Genomic DNA, 14,290 nt, shown 5'->3' on the forward strand with positions numbered 1-14,290 from the left:
TAGGGCTTTCTCATTTCCAGTTTGCAAAAGCTCAGGCAAGATCTCTGATTGACTAAGTTTGGATAAGAGGCCCACTTATCCTCCCCAACTGTGCCCAAGAGGCAGGGTCGTATAGAGACATGGCAACTCCCTAGGCAGTTATGTGGATAGAGATGAGTTGGGGAGGGACATGCCCATGAGAAGGGAAGATGGAGGTCAGACAATGCCAAGGACAGACACAACATCCTCCATATCTGATATGGGAGCCAGGAGCCTGGGCTGGACCACCCATCTGCTCTTCACCGGGGTTTCTGGCCTGGGCAGTCAGCCCTGGGTGAAGGTGCCACAACTCAATTGCCCAGCACCCTCTGGTTCTAGGGAGGGAAGAGAAGCAGAAAACACAGCTCGAGGGGTCCTGTTTTCTAGAAACATTTCTTTATTTAAAATTTAAAACCATATTACTTCATACAGCAAACTGTGCACTTCGATATATCACAGTGTCTTAAAAAGGAAAATAATCGGATTTGTTTGGAAATTTATTTACATTAGCCTAGAATGATTGGCAAGTAACACAGTTACTATGAAACCCAAATTGTTACAAAATGTTTACAAAAAACTATATTCATAGAAATTCTGCATGTCCACAAAGGGCATCCCCTGAATGGCCCAGAGACCAGTGTGTGGGAACCATGTTGTGTGGGAGCGGGGGGCGTCCAGGCACTCTGGTCTGGGTGGTGGGACAGGCCAGGGGTCTCGCATGGTGCTGGCTGGGGGCTCAGCCCAGGGGCTGAGAACCCGAGTCCCCATCATGGGAGGCCCAGCAGGCAGAGATGGGATGGGGGTTTGGAGCACAGTGACAGAGCCCTCCTTGGGGGGCTGGGTTCAGACATGCTCTGCCCAGGGCCCCGGGGCAGACCCAGAGTTCAGTGCAGAGCAGCCAGATGCGCGGGGCTGAAGCAGAGGGCGGGCTGCGGACCTCGTGGAAGTGCACTCCAGACCTCTCTCCCCTGCGTGCTCCAGAGATTCTCTGACCCGTGACAGGCCGGACCACTAGCGGAGGGATCGGCAGTGCAGAGAACAGACAAATCTGTGGGGAGGGAGGCCTGCAGTTTCTTCTGGGGGATCCTGCCAACTGCCCTGCTGGGGCAGATGCTACAGGGCAGAGAAGGGGGAGACATGGCATGGGCTGTGCTAGGACAGGACGGGCCTTGTTGGTTTCTCATCTGTCACCCATGTCACTGCTCTGCTCACATCTGTTCTTTCAACAGCTGGCTTCTGGGTCACATGGAGCTGGGGAGTTGTCTGAGGTGGGACAGACTCCTCACCGGCATTGCTGGGTCTACAGCTGCTTCCCTGCACCTGGAGGCCTCGGAGTTTTGATCTGTAAGGTAGAGACACACTGTGGGGTGATGTGAGGTCTGTTCTAGAAGGCAGGGGACAGGGGGTCAATAACAAGGACACTGGGACATCATACTGGCATGCTGGCAATGTTCTCAGGGCCACTCTCTTTAAAAAGTGCTTTCCCTAGCCATGAGCTGTGCCCATGTGTGGGGTGAGACTCTGGGGCAGAGGCCTCTGCCACCTACAATACTCCAGCTTTTTCAGGGTATTCCAGGTGGAACCAGACGTCTACCTGGCAGTTGTGCAGACAGGTGTTTGAGCAGGTATCAGGAGCCCAGTGCTGGCATGACATTGCTCCCAAGCCACAGGCCCTGCTGTCCTGCTGCAGATGCTCTCAGATGGAGACAAAGCTCCTTCGCCACTGCTGTCCCTCCCCAGGGGGCACCTGCTGTGTAGCGGCCCACTCGCCAGCCCGCACAGCTTGCCCTCTTCCTCAGGGTCTGCAGTTCTTGTGCGTGCGCACCTTTCCCCACCCCCACGGGGCTCTCTGCTGCCTCTGCCCCCGGCGGCCTCTGTCCCGGACTGTGCTGCTGTAGCCCCATCTCTCACCTGGTCCCCACCCATACTGGCTGGGTTATGTACACTCCGTGTGCAGACGTGCAGGGAGGGGTGCGTATACACATGGGCTACAGGTCATATATACACTGTGCATATATATATATACAGCATATATATATATATCTTTTTACATTCATATATATATTGTACAGAACATTCACCTTCTACCAAAAACAGTTTTGTGACTTCACGTATGGCCTCAGCTCTGAAATTTTAACTCAGGGCAAATGCAAGACGGACACGAAGGTGTGAAACCGGCACAGGGACAGAGGGCAGGGCCCTCCGCAGTGGCGAGCAGTGGGGCCCGTTCCCGATGTGTCCACCCAACTTGGGAGTCTGTTCCAGATGTGTCTATTCTGGACACCTGTCTACAGGGTTGGGCTCATTTTTCGAATCTGTCTAGGGGGCTGGGCCGGTCCCAGGTGTTAAAAGTCCATACAGCGATTTTGACCAGAGTTCGGCCCTTCCAGACGGTGCTCCACACGGGACCATTCCGGGCGTGGGCCAGAGTTCAGCCTATTTCCAGATGTTTGTGCATATAGCCGGGGATGGCTTGGGGAGGGATCAGCTTCATGCTGAGTGATAAAGAAGCAGCTGCAAGCCCCCACACAGCACCCCCTGGAAAAGAAGGCAGGGAGGGAGCTTCTGACTGTCCTGGTTGGACTTCCACCTTCTGAGAGCTTCAGGAGGGGAGTGGCTTCTAGCCACTTGGAGTCTCCACCTACTTCTGCCAGCACCCCTGCCAGCACCCAGGGTGAGCCACGGTGCTCCGCTACTTGAGGCAGTGTCTTGGCTGTGCTGGGGGTCTGAGCAGCCACAGCAGGGAGACCAGTAACAGGTCAGGGGGAGAGAGAGAAGGAGGGCTCATTGTCCCAAAGCCCAAGGGTCTTGGCGGGTGTGTTTCTCCTCACTGCTGCCCCTCAGCTTGGCTGGTCTGAGCACGTTGAGAGGAGGCACTGGCATTTTGAGGTGGGAGATGGGGGTGGAAGGTGGGGGCACTCTGTAGGGCCAGACAGGGACAGTCTAGCACCTGCTCAGGCAACTCCCATCTTCTGCTCCATCCAAACCAGCATTAACACTCCCCATCACTCTCAACCCCGGACCTCAAGTGCCTCTGTGCATGCACCCGGGTACACCCGCTGGAGCGCAGTCCACACTTGCTGGCAGGCGGGCCCAAACTTGGATTCCACATGATCCTCCTTGCTGGGAACACTTCTCCAACCCCCACCCCCCAGATGTAGCAGAACCTTCAGCACCTGGGACAGACACAGCTCACACCTGGGCAGAAGTCGTTTCCACTGCACTCTGCACCTTGGGCTGGTCTCAAAGACAAACACAGGACGCCAGCCAGAAGTTGAACGTTAGCCACACATATGGACATAAGGCTCAAGTGGGAGGGAAGATCAGGCAGCGTGTCATCCCACTTTCATTTTGGAGCCCCAAAAATCATTTCAGTACCTTTGGGGGACTTCCCTAACTCAATTGCATCTCTGATATCTGCCACTCTTCACTCTTTTGATAAAAGTCTTCCTAGCCCATGCCGCTGCCCTTTCTGTCTCTCATCACAAGACTGTCTATGTGCATAGCCTCAGCAGAACACATGTTCATGGAGTGTTATACATAGAGGCACACACGTGTGTGTGTCATATGAGCATGGGTGTGGGCATGTGCAAAGAAATTATGTTGGATGAAGAAAGACAGTGGTTACTGTGGTTGATGAGAGCAAATGGGCAAATACTTTCATTAGAATCCTGTTACCTGGAAATTGCAAAAATATGTCATTTTTCCTTTCAAACACGGCACTCCGCCTAGAGCAGAGGAGTCACCAGCCACGAGTCTCTGAAGTTTCGCCCGCACTTGGCCAGTGTCCCCGCGCCTGTGCCTAGACAATCTCAGCAAATCTTTGTGACAAAAGATCTGTCCCCGTGATAGCAGTGCAAGCAGACCCTGGTTCCCTGCTTTCCTGATTGTCCGTCTCTGCTCCTGCAGTGAGCTGGAACATATGTGTGCACTGAACACGTGTGTGAGCCTACACACATACGCAACCTCCAGTTCCCCATGGCTCCTCACATACAACAGGCACTGACCTCGCTGCAGGTCTGTCTGGGTTTGTCCTCTGTCATGCTCTCTGCTGCACACACAGGCCCACACATGCCTGTGCACACGTGCTCACACATGGATCCCTTGGTGACATGGCTTCTCCTTTAAAACATATTTGGCAATGCTGCAGGTTTTATCCTGTCCTCTACCCTCTGCCATTTGGTGCACAAATGCACATGCATGCACAAACACATACACTCGTGCATGCGTGTATATATACATATACTCACCAGAACCCCACTATGACATGGCTTCTCCTGTTTTTACACGTATAGGGCTATGCTGCTTGTCCAGAGTGGTCCCCCTCATTCCCACTTCACACACATGCTCACATGTGTACACATGCATGCAGCAGAACCCAAAGGGTTCTCCTATTATTGCCTGCCCCGGACTCTGGATATGTCCAAATCTGTCCTTCTCCCCCAGTCCCCAAACCCACACATACAAGACACAGATTCACACTTATGAACACACACATTCCTGCACCCAGAAGCTCACGACAACATGGCTTTTCCTATCGTTACGTGTGTCAGCTATGCTACATGTCTGGCCTCTTCTCCCACCTCCAGCGCACACAGCCAGGCAGAGTTGCTCTGATTCTGGGAACCAGCTGGTTTGGTCCTGCAGCTCACAGTCCCCAGGAGGGACAGTACTTGTCACACCAGTCCACTGTGCTCTCCTGCTTTGGAAGTCCCTGGGGGAGCTTGAGACTACCCTTCACCCCAGCTGAGAAGGTCCTTGAGACCTAAATGTAGCTCCTCCCCAGGGAGGCTCCTCAAGCAGAAATAGGAGAGAGGTGGGAGGGGGTGGCTGGTGCTTCTGGGTGGTCCAGAATCAGCGGTCCGCTTCCCCTGCTCAAAGACCGCCCTCCGCCCTTGGCTGTGGGAAGCCCTGCTGGCCCTATCACATTCTCTTTAAGGACACTTTGCTCCTAACCCTTCTGTGTCTCATTCTTTTTCCAGAATCTTAAAGTCACAGACCTCTAGAGCATGCATCACAGCTAGCTGGAATCCACAGGTCATCTGGTGTACCCCTCCCTGGTACCCCATCTGCTACCACTTCTCTGCTGGACCCCCAAGTCCCACAAGGTCCCAGCTGCTCTGGACAAGAGACCAGGGCCAGGATTGCCTTGTGTCTCTGGACGGGCTCTTTGGTTATTTCTCCAGGAGGCAGCTTCTCTCTTCCCACCTTTAGGGCCTCTACCAGCCATGATATCCTGCCCCTAAAAACTTTCATTTTAGGGGGTTATCTTCAGGTTTGGCAAGTCCAGGAGGCTGGGAGTTCTTTGGGGCCCCTCTAGTTTCCCCCATCTACCCCAAAGTTAGCCTGTGCAGTAGGGCCTGGATCCCTCTTTTGAGGAGGCCTGACTTGACTTTCGCTTTAACCTAGTCCACTCTTCTTCCAAGATGACCGAGGGTCTCAAGGCCACCTGGCCAGGAACAGGAAGTTGCTGATGAGTATGTGGCAAAGAGCCCAAGCTCCCTAATGCCACCGGGGTTTAAAAAACAGCTTGGGAACCAGCAAAATAAGATCTGATGAGTTGGGCCTGTGGAATCTCCATGGAATCCACGGTTCCTCTGGGCTTCAACTATTGGCTGAGTCTCTGGGCATCCTCCTTTTTGAGAGGTTCGGGGGGTCTTCTCTCCTCTGGCCAGAAAGTGGAAAAGAATTTTCTCCAACTACTCCCCCACTCTTCCAGAGAAGTGGGGCCCACTGGACATGGTGCATTCCTGCCTCTGTGCATTCTCCTCTCTTCCGGACCCCAAATCCTCTTCTCCCCTATGGAGGCCTCTGCCTTCAACTTTGCCCAAACAGAGGCTGCCACGGGTGGTGCTATATCCAGGAGTTCAGAACCACATGAGCAGCCCTGTGGGGAGGAAGTCTTCCCAGGCATGGGGGATGCCCGTCCTCCGTCTTCCACTCCCACTGGCAGCCCAGCTGTACCATCCTTCAGATGCCCAGGGTTTGTGTCTCTGGTCCCTCAGTCAAGCCCAGGAGGGCTCATGGGGAAGGAGTGGCAATAAAGAGTGGTTTCTATTTTCTTTGGCCTCTGCAGGGCCGTGGCAGAAACTTCTGACTGTAGAGGAAAGTTGAGGGGCAGGTGAGTTTGGCCTGAGAGAGGCATGTGCTTCCTTTGGCCTTGGCTGTCTCGGCTGGCAGCTTTAGAACCCATAGAAGAAACAGGAAGAAAGTGAAGCCCAAGCAGCTGGCCTGGGGGCCTGCTGGTTTCCCAGGAGGTAAGGGCAGAGGGCTCCTGGCCCAAAAGGCAGGCAGCAGCTCTGGTCCCCAAGCCCAGTGTGGGGATAGGGGACGTTCCTTCCAGTCTCCTTTGTTTTCCTCCACCCTGCCCCTCAGGCCGGCGGTGCCCACCCTACCAGTGCTCAGGGGAACACGGGGGCCAGCGATGTGCTGCAGGTCATGCTGTCCTTGCCCGGAAGCCGGCGATCATTGAACGTGTGCATGTTGATGACGGCGTCTGTCTTGACCATCATGGGAGGTTGCGGCTTGTGCTTGACCCGACGCTGGCAGGTGAGGGAGAAACGGATCTCGTCGGCCACAGTGCTGCAGAAGGAACGCTGGGATGGGGGTGGGAGGAGAAAGGGCAGGCGGGTGAGTCCTGGCCCTGCGGCTCCAGCCAACTCCTGCCCTTGCTCCCGAGCCTGTGCTAAGGCCACCAGGTCTCTCTTACCTTGTCACCCCACCCACCCCCTGCTCCCTGCAGGATGACTGGTTTATGTAGCAGCCTATGGAGCATCCCATTCTTGTTTGGAGACTAAGGTCGCAGGGCAGATAGTATCATCTTATCCCTGCAAACTGAAGTTCTGAGTGGCACATACACTAAAGTTTGAGGACTTGACCTAACTCTTCCCCACTGGGTTATGAGAGCGGGAACTGGCCAGTTTCCTCCGCAGGAGCCCAGCCCCTGGCGCTAGTCCTGGCCCGGGGTCAGGGTTTCAGGTACACTTGACGAGTGTGTGGGTGACCCCTCTCCTGGGAAGGCTTCCAGCTAAGGGGAGAGTCACCGTGCTCCCACTCAGGGAAGTCCAGCATGTGTTTCTCAAGGTGGGTGTTTGGGAGGTAGGTCCCTGCAGGGCAGTTGGGTGGCAGTGGCCTCCTCTGGCCGAAGTCCCTGTGAGTACCCGAGAGGGACAGCAGAAGCACAGCATCCCTCGCAGGTGTCTGATGGCAGAGGTTGTCCTGCAGCTTGCCTGGAAGGCTGTGGGGACTACCAGTGCCTCAGTTTACCCAGTGAGGCCAGAGCATCAGCACCAAGACAGCTCGTACAAAGGCTCTGAGGTGCGGGGGATGGGACCTGCCTTTGACTTCTGGTTCTGCCTCTTACCAGCTGTGTGACCTCTCCAGGCTTCTCCTTGTTCACCCACTAAACACGGAACATCAGCCCTCACCTCCCTTTCTTTGCTCTGAAAATATTGTTCGAGCCCCGTCAGTGTGCCAGGCACTACTCTAGGTGTTAGGTGGTCAGCAGTGAAAGTGACAGATACGCTCCCAACCTCCAGGGGGCTTATGGCCTAATGATGGGATAAAGACAGACAATAAACATGTAAATAAATAATTTCAGATAGTGATACCTATGATTAAGACTAGAGCAGTGAAATGGGTTAGAGAGGGGTTGGAAGTAGGGGCAGGTGGGAAGGCTACTTGAGAGGGGACGGCTGAGTGGAAACCGAATGACCGGAAGACGCCAAGAACACGGTGCTCTGGGGGAGGGGCACCTCAGGTGGACAGGACGGCCCGTGCGACGGGCCCCAGGCTGACACATGTTTGGTGCATGAAGGACTAAAAGGGAGGCCGGTGCATACGGAGCGGAGAAGGGGTGGGGCGGGGTGGGAAGGAGGAAGGCAGAGGTGGGCGAGGACCAGATCCAGTAGGCTTTTGGGTGGAATTTAATTCCAATGATAATGGTAATTCCTAAAGAGGTTTGCTTTTTAAAACAATGTATCTTAATTTTTTTAGCTGTTCCTAATTACTGGACATTGAGTTTTTTTCCTATTTTTTTTATGATAATTCACACTTCAACGAACATCTTGGTGAATAAAACCACACATATCCTTGGCCACTGCTGTTGCCTGCACTGCTGACTCAGGCTTGCTGGTTATAAAGGCCTCCATGTCATTTCTGATGGGTGTAAAAAGCTGCCTGCATTGAATGGTCCCCCCCCCACACAGGACTTAACTGCCGTCTCTTCTTGCACTGGCCCCATATCACTTTGAGCTTCGCTGTGAGAGGCGCTTCCCCCAGCACAGCGGCCCTTGGCTCAGGCGCTCATTGAAACCACCCCGCGCACTTTCTTAAGATGCCAATGCCAGGCTCTAGTACAGAGCAATTAGAACAGAGTCTCCGGGAGTGAGGCCAGGACATTAGCACTTAAAACGCTCTCTCCCTGTGATTCTAACTTGCTCCCAGGACCCAGAGCCACTGACCAGCCAGGCTGGGATGAATCAGACAGGTTCTCCCATCTGAATGCTCGGGGCTGGACCTCTAAACCCTTTTCTTTTTTAAACTTTTAATTACGGAAATTTCCCAATACAGGCAGAAGTAGAGAGAACAGTATAATGCACCCCTAGGTAACCATCACCCAGGTTCGGTAATTACCCTGGAGGGGTTTACACAGGGGAAGGGCAATGGCTTGAATCAAGTTGTAAGCGGGGCGCTGGCTGTGGATGGAGAGCAGGTAGAGGAGAGGAAGCGTGGAGGCAGGAAGGCCAGACTGGAGGCTGTCGTGTGGTCCAGCTAGAGATGGTGGGGCTTGGCCTGGGAGGGAGCCACAGGGATGGGGAGGTGCGCTCGGAGTCGGGACTGGTGGGTGGGACTGGCTGGGCTCCCTGGTGGAGGGGGTGCAGCGCTAGCTCTGATGGGGGCGGGGCCTGACACTACCACGTGCCTGGCACATAGGAGGCGTGACACCAGCACAAGTCCCTTTCTGCCGTCTCCCTCCCTCTCCCCTGCAGGCACTGGCGAGAGGGGCTCACCTGCTCTCGCTCTGCTGTTTTGCGGAGCTTGTACACAAACTCGCCCACGGCCACCAGCACGGACAGGACCAGCCCGGCGGCCAGCACGATGAAGATGCCCCCGATCTTCTGGATGCCCAGCGCGCTGGCCTCTTTGTTCTCCTCCTCGGGACAGCCGCTGCCCCGCCACCACTTCTCCTTCATGATGTGCAGCTTGTCCTCCTCCTGCAGCTGCAGGATGGCGATGGTGATCTTGTCCCGGTACGGGGAGCCTGTGATGGGAAGGGGGGACGGATGTCAGCGGCACTCGGTTCAGCCCGTGTGTCGCTGACGACACCCTGGCCAGTGTCAGCCACCATTGCTGGCCCTCTCGGAGAGCTCGTGAAAAGGGAGACCCTGTTGCCAGAAGTTCTCTCTTTATATATGGCATCTGGGTGGGCCGGAGGGTGCTCCCCTGAGGTAGGGAGTCTTCCCTCTGGATCCCTGTTTCCACAGGCCCCTGGACAGCACACTGTGTCGGGCTGTCTCCACAGGGGTCAGGCCAGGGAGAGCAGGTGTGACCTCCGAACAGTCCCCACCTCGGGTTTGCCCCAGTTCTCTGCTGAGGCCAGGATGGACCTCGCAAGGCACGTGGCTCCACCCCTTCATCTCTGGGCAGAGGAAATGCCAGCCACCTCTCTCTCTAGGCTCAGTGGGGTGAGCTGGGAGCGGGAGCCTGTGTGTGGGAGGGGATGAGGAGGCCCAGCCCCGCCCCACCTCCCCCACACCCCGCCTGTGGCCTCTCACTCACCCATGGGCGTGCCGATGCCGTAGCCCTTGGAGTCGATGAGGCCCCCGATCTGGGTGAGGTTGCAGTTCCTCTGGGTGACGTACTCAATGGTGGTGGACTCCATGAGCAGCGCGTAGTCCGCCGTCAGCGTCCTCTGGATGCCCTCCTCGTTGTTCTTGACCAGCGCCGAGGGCTTGCTGCTCATGAAGGCCCACATCTTCTCGAAGGTGGAGATCTTGGATTTCTGGGCCACGAGGGGAGGGGTGATGCACACACAGTTACCAGGGACCAAGCCACTGCGCACCCTGCCGGGCAGGGCTCCGGGCAGGGAGGTCTACCCACAGGGCTCAGTGTGCAGGGGCGCCACCCATTGCTCAGACTCGGACACTAAGGCCCTAGGAGGGCGGGTCCCAAAACACTGGGCTGGTGAGTGACAAAGCCAAGATTCAGATGCAGGCCCGCCTGTCTGGAAACCCTTGGCTCTTTGCTATGGCACAAGTGGTTTTCACACTGACTTTTATAAAATTAATTTTCTTTCTCTATTTATTTATTAAATAGTTATATGTGCAGGCACTATTCTAAGTGCTTTACTGCATTTATTCATTGACTCTTCACAGCAAGGAGGCAGGTACATTAGCCCCATGTTACAGATGAGGAAACTGAGGCATGACTAAGGAACTCGCCTAAGGTCAGACACCAAGGGGCAGAGCCAGGCTTGAAACCCAGACTTTCTGGCTCCAGGGTCCATGCTCCTAACCACTGAGCCACACTGCCTCCCAGAGACCACTGCGAGGGTACAGAGGGAGAGGTGGATGGCAACGAGGGCAAAGATCGTGTGTTCCGGGCCCCCCACGTCAACCACAGTGCGCTGCGTCTCGGGAAGGTTTTGTCTGAGATAAGGGTTCATGTTCCATTTTACCCCAGTGAGAGAGAAGCAGGGTGGGAACTCCAGGATGGGGTGAGGCGTGGGGCTGCCAGAGGAGGTGTCTGCAGGCCCTGCCCCTCTGTCCCCAGGGCCTCCTGGCTAGATGCTGCTGTGTGAGTAGAACCAGCGTCCCTAAGACCAGACCTGGTGGGTGGGCTGCAGCGCTTCCGCTGCCTGGCCTGGGAGACTCGGAGAGGGCACTGGGGCGGGGACAGGGGGCTGACACCGAATGTCCCCTGCTGCTGAGGAGACCGGGCAGACCACGGTGCGTGGCCTTCGTGAGATTTCTTTGAATGTAGCGCCTGCCAGCTGCCTGCTCCCAGCAGGGATGGGCCCTGATCCCAGGGGAGCAGGTGGCTCCGCGACCCCATTGTGCCGGCAGTTTCAAGTCTGGCTGTGCCTGTTTGTGACGTCAGCCTGTCTGACTGGCACCCGGCCCGGCTCCGGTGTGTGTGACGGCATGGGTGTGCTCGAGCAGGCAGGCGCAGGGCTGGGGGTGGACAGAGATGGGGAAGAAACTATCTGCCAGGAGCAGGATGGTGGGGGTGGGGAGAGGCTGGGAGGAAAGTGTGCCTTCTACTCCCCAGGTGCTTCCTAGCTCTGTGAGGATGTTTCCCTCTGAAACTGGCCCCTGTAGACTAGGGCTCGCCAGGGGGAGGGGAGGCCCCCCGAAGCCACAGGCAGGACCCCACTTGGAATTCCACCTGAGCCCAGATTCTGTCAAGAACCAGTGATAGCTCCTTTGGGCGCAGGGTCTGGGGGCACATTCACAGACACGCCACCGCTCCCCCGCCTGCAAATGTATCTGCCCCCAAAGCCAAAGGCCTGGAGGGGCTTGGATGCCCGGAGCTTCAGTGGGTTCTACCGGAGCACAAGCTGCCTGTTCCCAGCTCCTCGAGGCCTCGGCCTTTCTCCTGTTTTCAGCTCTTCCTGCTCTCCAGCTACTCCACCTCCGTAGTTACTCTCTTACCTCTGCAAGCCTTGCCTCCAAACCTTCTGCTCTATCCAGCTAGTCCATCCTCTCAGTTATTCCTCTGCCTCGGTGCCTCCTGCAGCCCAAATGCCCCTCCCCCACTATTACCCTTAAAAACTTTCCCAATGTCCAGCTCTTCTGACTCACCAGACATTTCTTATTTTGTAGATAATTTCTGATATTCTGACACCTCCCCCACCCCCAGGCTCTTTTATCTCTCGGGTCCCTTCTTCCTCTGCTACCTTCCCTGCCCGGATTCTCTGTGGCAGGAAGCTTCTCTGTGGCTGCAGTGACCCCCATCACTGGGACTCGGCCCTACCCCTGGATGTGGGCTGGACATCAAGACTTGCTTTTAACTCCCCCCAGTAGCTATGGGATGTCACTCTGGAGATTAGGCTACATGAGCATGAACTATCATCCTGCTGTACTCTCGCTGCCCTGATGGAAGCTGGCAGCTGCCGTGTTGTGAGTCGCCCACGGAGAGGCCCACAGGACAAGGAACGAAGGGCGGCCTCCAGCGAATGGTCAGTGGAGAATGAACACCCGCTGGACAACAGCCAAGGAGGAACTGAATCCCACCAAGAGCCACATCAGGGAGCTTGGAATAGGAGCCCTGAGATGACTGCAGTGTTAGCCGACACCTTGAATGCAGCCAGTGAGACTCCAGCCAACGGGGCCCAATCAAGCTGTGCTGAACCCTGACCCACAGACTAGCAGATCACAAATGTTGTTTTAGGGCACTAAGTATTGGGTAATTTGTTATGCAGCCATAGATAACTGATACACTCTCACATATTCACACAAGCTGCTTCTGTTCCCAATTCAGTTGTTTTGGTTTTCAGATAATCAGTGCCAACTACTCCGTTAATCAGATACCCAAGGCCTACCATCCACCCAAGGCTTAGAGGGCACACATGCTCCACAGACACTCTGCCTTCCTGGTTGTGGTGGCTAAATACTATTTTCCCATCCTCAGCTCCTTTCCCACCCATCCTTCCTGCTCTCCAGATCCTCCTTTTTCTACCAGAGCTGGGAACCAGGGGCTGATGAGGCCACTGGGGCTCCCCTCACACCTCCAATGCATGCATGCAATCCATCCGTCCCTCCACCCCTCCATTCATCCACTGTCCCCTCATTCATCACGTTCGTGTTCTCACCCATTCGCTCACACAGCATCTATACGCTAATTTATTCAACTATCTGACCACCCACTTTGCCTTTTACCTATCTACCCATCCATTCATCCATCTAGTCAACCATCTGTCCATCCATCCATCCATCCACCTCTCCACCTCATCCATCTTATCCACTCACCTCCCATGCACATAGTCAGCCATTGGTAAAGCCTTGAAACTGGTAGAAGTAACTTGAAATGAACCATTCAGGGAGTCCCGCCCCATTCCTTCTGTCTCAGAATAGAAGAGCTTGTTCTTACTCTGCAAACTCCTCCCTGCATCCTCCCCCCAACGCGCCATTCCTTCTATACATAGGCAAGCGCGACATCAAAACATATGCTCTTTCCAGTAACACTACATCATAAAAGGAGACAGAAATTTCCAGTGGGGCTGGAGGAAGCGTTGAGGCCACCAGACTTTGAGGAAAGACACATGAAAGCCTCTGGTGGTAAACGAACAGGGAGCTGGCTGTGAGGCTAGTTTCAAGAGTTTGTTCTCTGCCAGCCTCAGGTTCAGGGTCAACAAATGCACCACCTCAGTCACCTTTAGGCGGATGGGTCTGACGTCTACTTCCCTAGAATGGCCACCCACTGTGCTTGTCCTACATCTTGGGACTCCATTTTTAAACACATCCACTCATGGTCTCTGTCCCCCTTAGGGGACTGAGTCCGTCTGTGATTCTGATTCTGGGCACGTCACCAAAAAGCTTCCCTCTGGCATGTATGAGACAAGGAGGGATACATCTGGGGTCCCTCCTGGGACCTCAGGCCTCTTTCCCATCTCCCTGGGCCTGACCACCAGAACCCCACGTTCCTCTGGTCACCACCCCAGGGAACAGTCGCACATGCCTGTGGCTCCTGAGTCCTCCTGCCTGCCCCGGTTTCACTGGGGACCTTAGTAAGCACTGCTTCAGGGCCAGTCGCCCAGATCAATTAATGGAATCATTTGGAGCAGCCAATACAGGGAGATGCGCCAGAACGAAGAGACTTTTTTTTTTATCAGTAAAATTGGCAAGAAAGTAAGTTTCAGGCTCACGACTTTCAATTCTAGCCTCTTCAAAGAAGTAAATTGATTTTCCTCAACTGAAGATACTTAATCTTGAGAATTTAACATTTCTGTACAAGAAAAATATATGTAGGTATATATATATATATATATATATATATATATATATATAAATATATATATCTATTCCGAAGGGAGCTGAACCCCAGGGAGCGTGTGTAGGGAGACAGCGGCAATGTGATTCCATGCGAGACCGGGGGTATTTTCCATGTTGAATAGGAGACCTTTCCCAAAGTAATTGGCTTTCTTAGCCCTGGGCGGGGAGTCTTTGGCTTTATCAGATCCCCATCCTCGAGCAGTTAATCATGTCTCTTGGCTTATTTCCTCGGGGACCAGGAGGTTTTCCTAAGTCTGTTGCTTCTGCCTGCCTGTCTG

The 14,290-nt window shown here is 54.7% G+C and overlaps 1 protein-coding gene across 3 annotated transcripts in view; it reads right to left on the reverse strand.

Moving 5' to 3' along the window:
* Nucleotides 1–2,336: 2,336 nt before the first annotated feature.
* GRIK3 (glutamate ionotropic receptor kainate type subunit 3) overlaps nt 2,337–14,290 on the reverse strand; it is a 209,194-nt gene continuing 197,240 nt past the window's right edge. The window contains exons 14-17 of one of the 3 annotated variants that reach the window (XR_004903141.1): nt 9,799–10,021; nt 9,030–9,280; nt 3,195–6,614; nt 2,337–2,556 (exon numbers count right to left, since the gene is read on the reverse strand). Coding sequence is in view for 2 of the 3 variants with exons in the window: in XM_028513769.2 (XP_028369570.1) it covers nt 6,420–6,614; nt 9,030–9,280; nt 9,799–10,021 (669 nt within the window). In the remaining variant the exon portion in view is untranslated. Of the gene's footprint in view, nt 6,615–8,431; nt 8,453–9,010; nt 9,281–9,798; nt 10,022–14,290 lie in introns of all 3 variants that reach the window. The other 2 variants (XM_028513770.2, XM_028513769.2) reach the window with 2 other exon arrangements.

Source organism: Phyllostomus discolor, chromosome 5 (assembly GCF_004126475.2).
Source record: "Phyllostomus discolor isolate MPI-MPIP mPhyDis1 chromosome 5, mPhyDis1.pri.v3, whole genome shotgun sequence".
NCBI classification, from domain to species: domain Eukaryota; kingdom Metazoa; phylum Chordata; class Mammalia; order Chiroptera; family Phyllostomidae; genus Phyllostomus; species Phyllostomus discolor.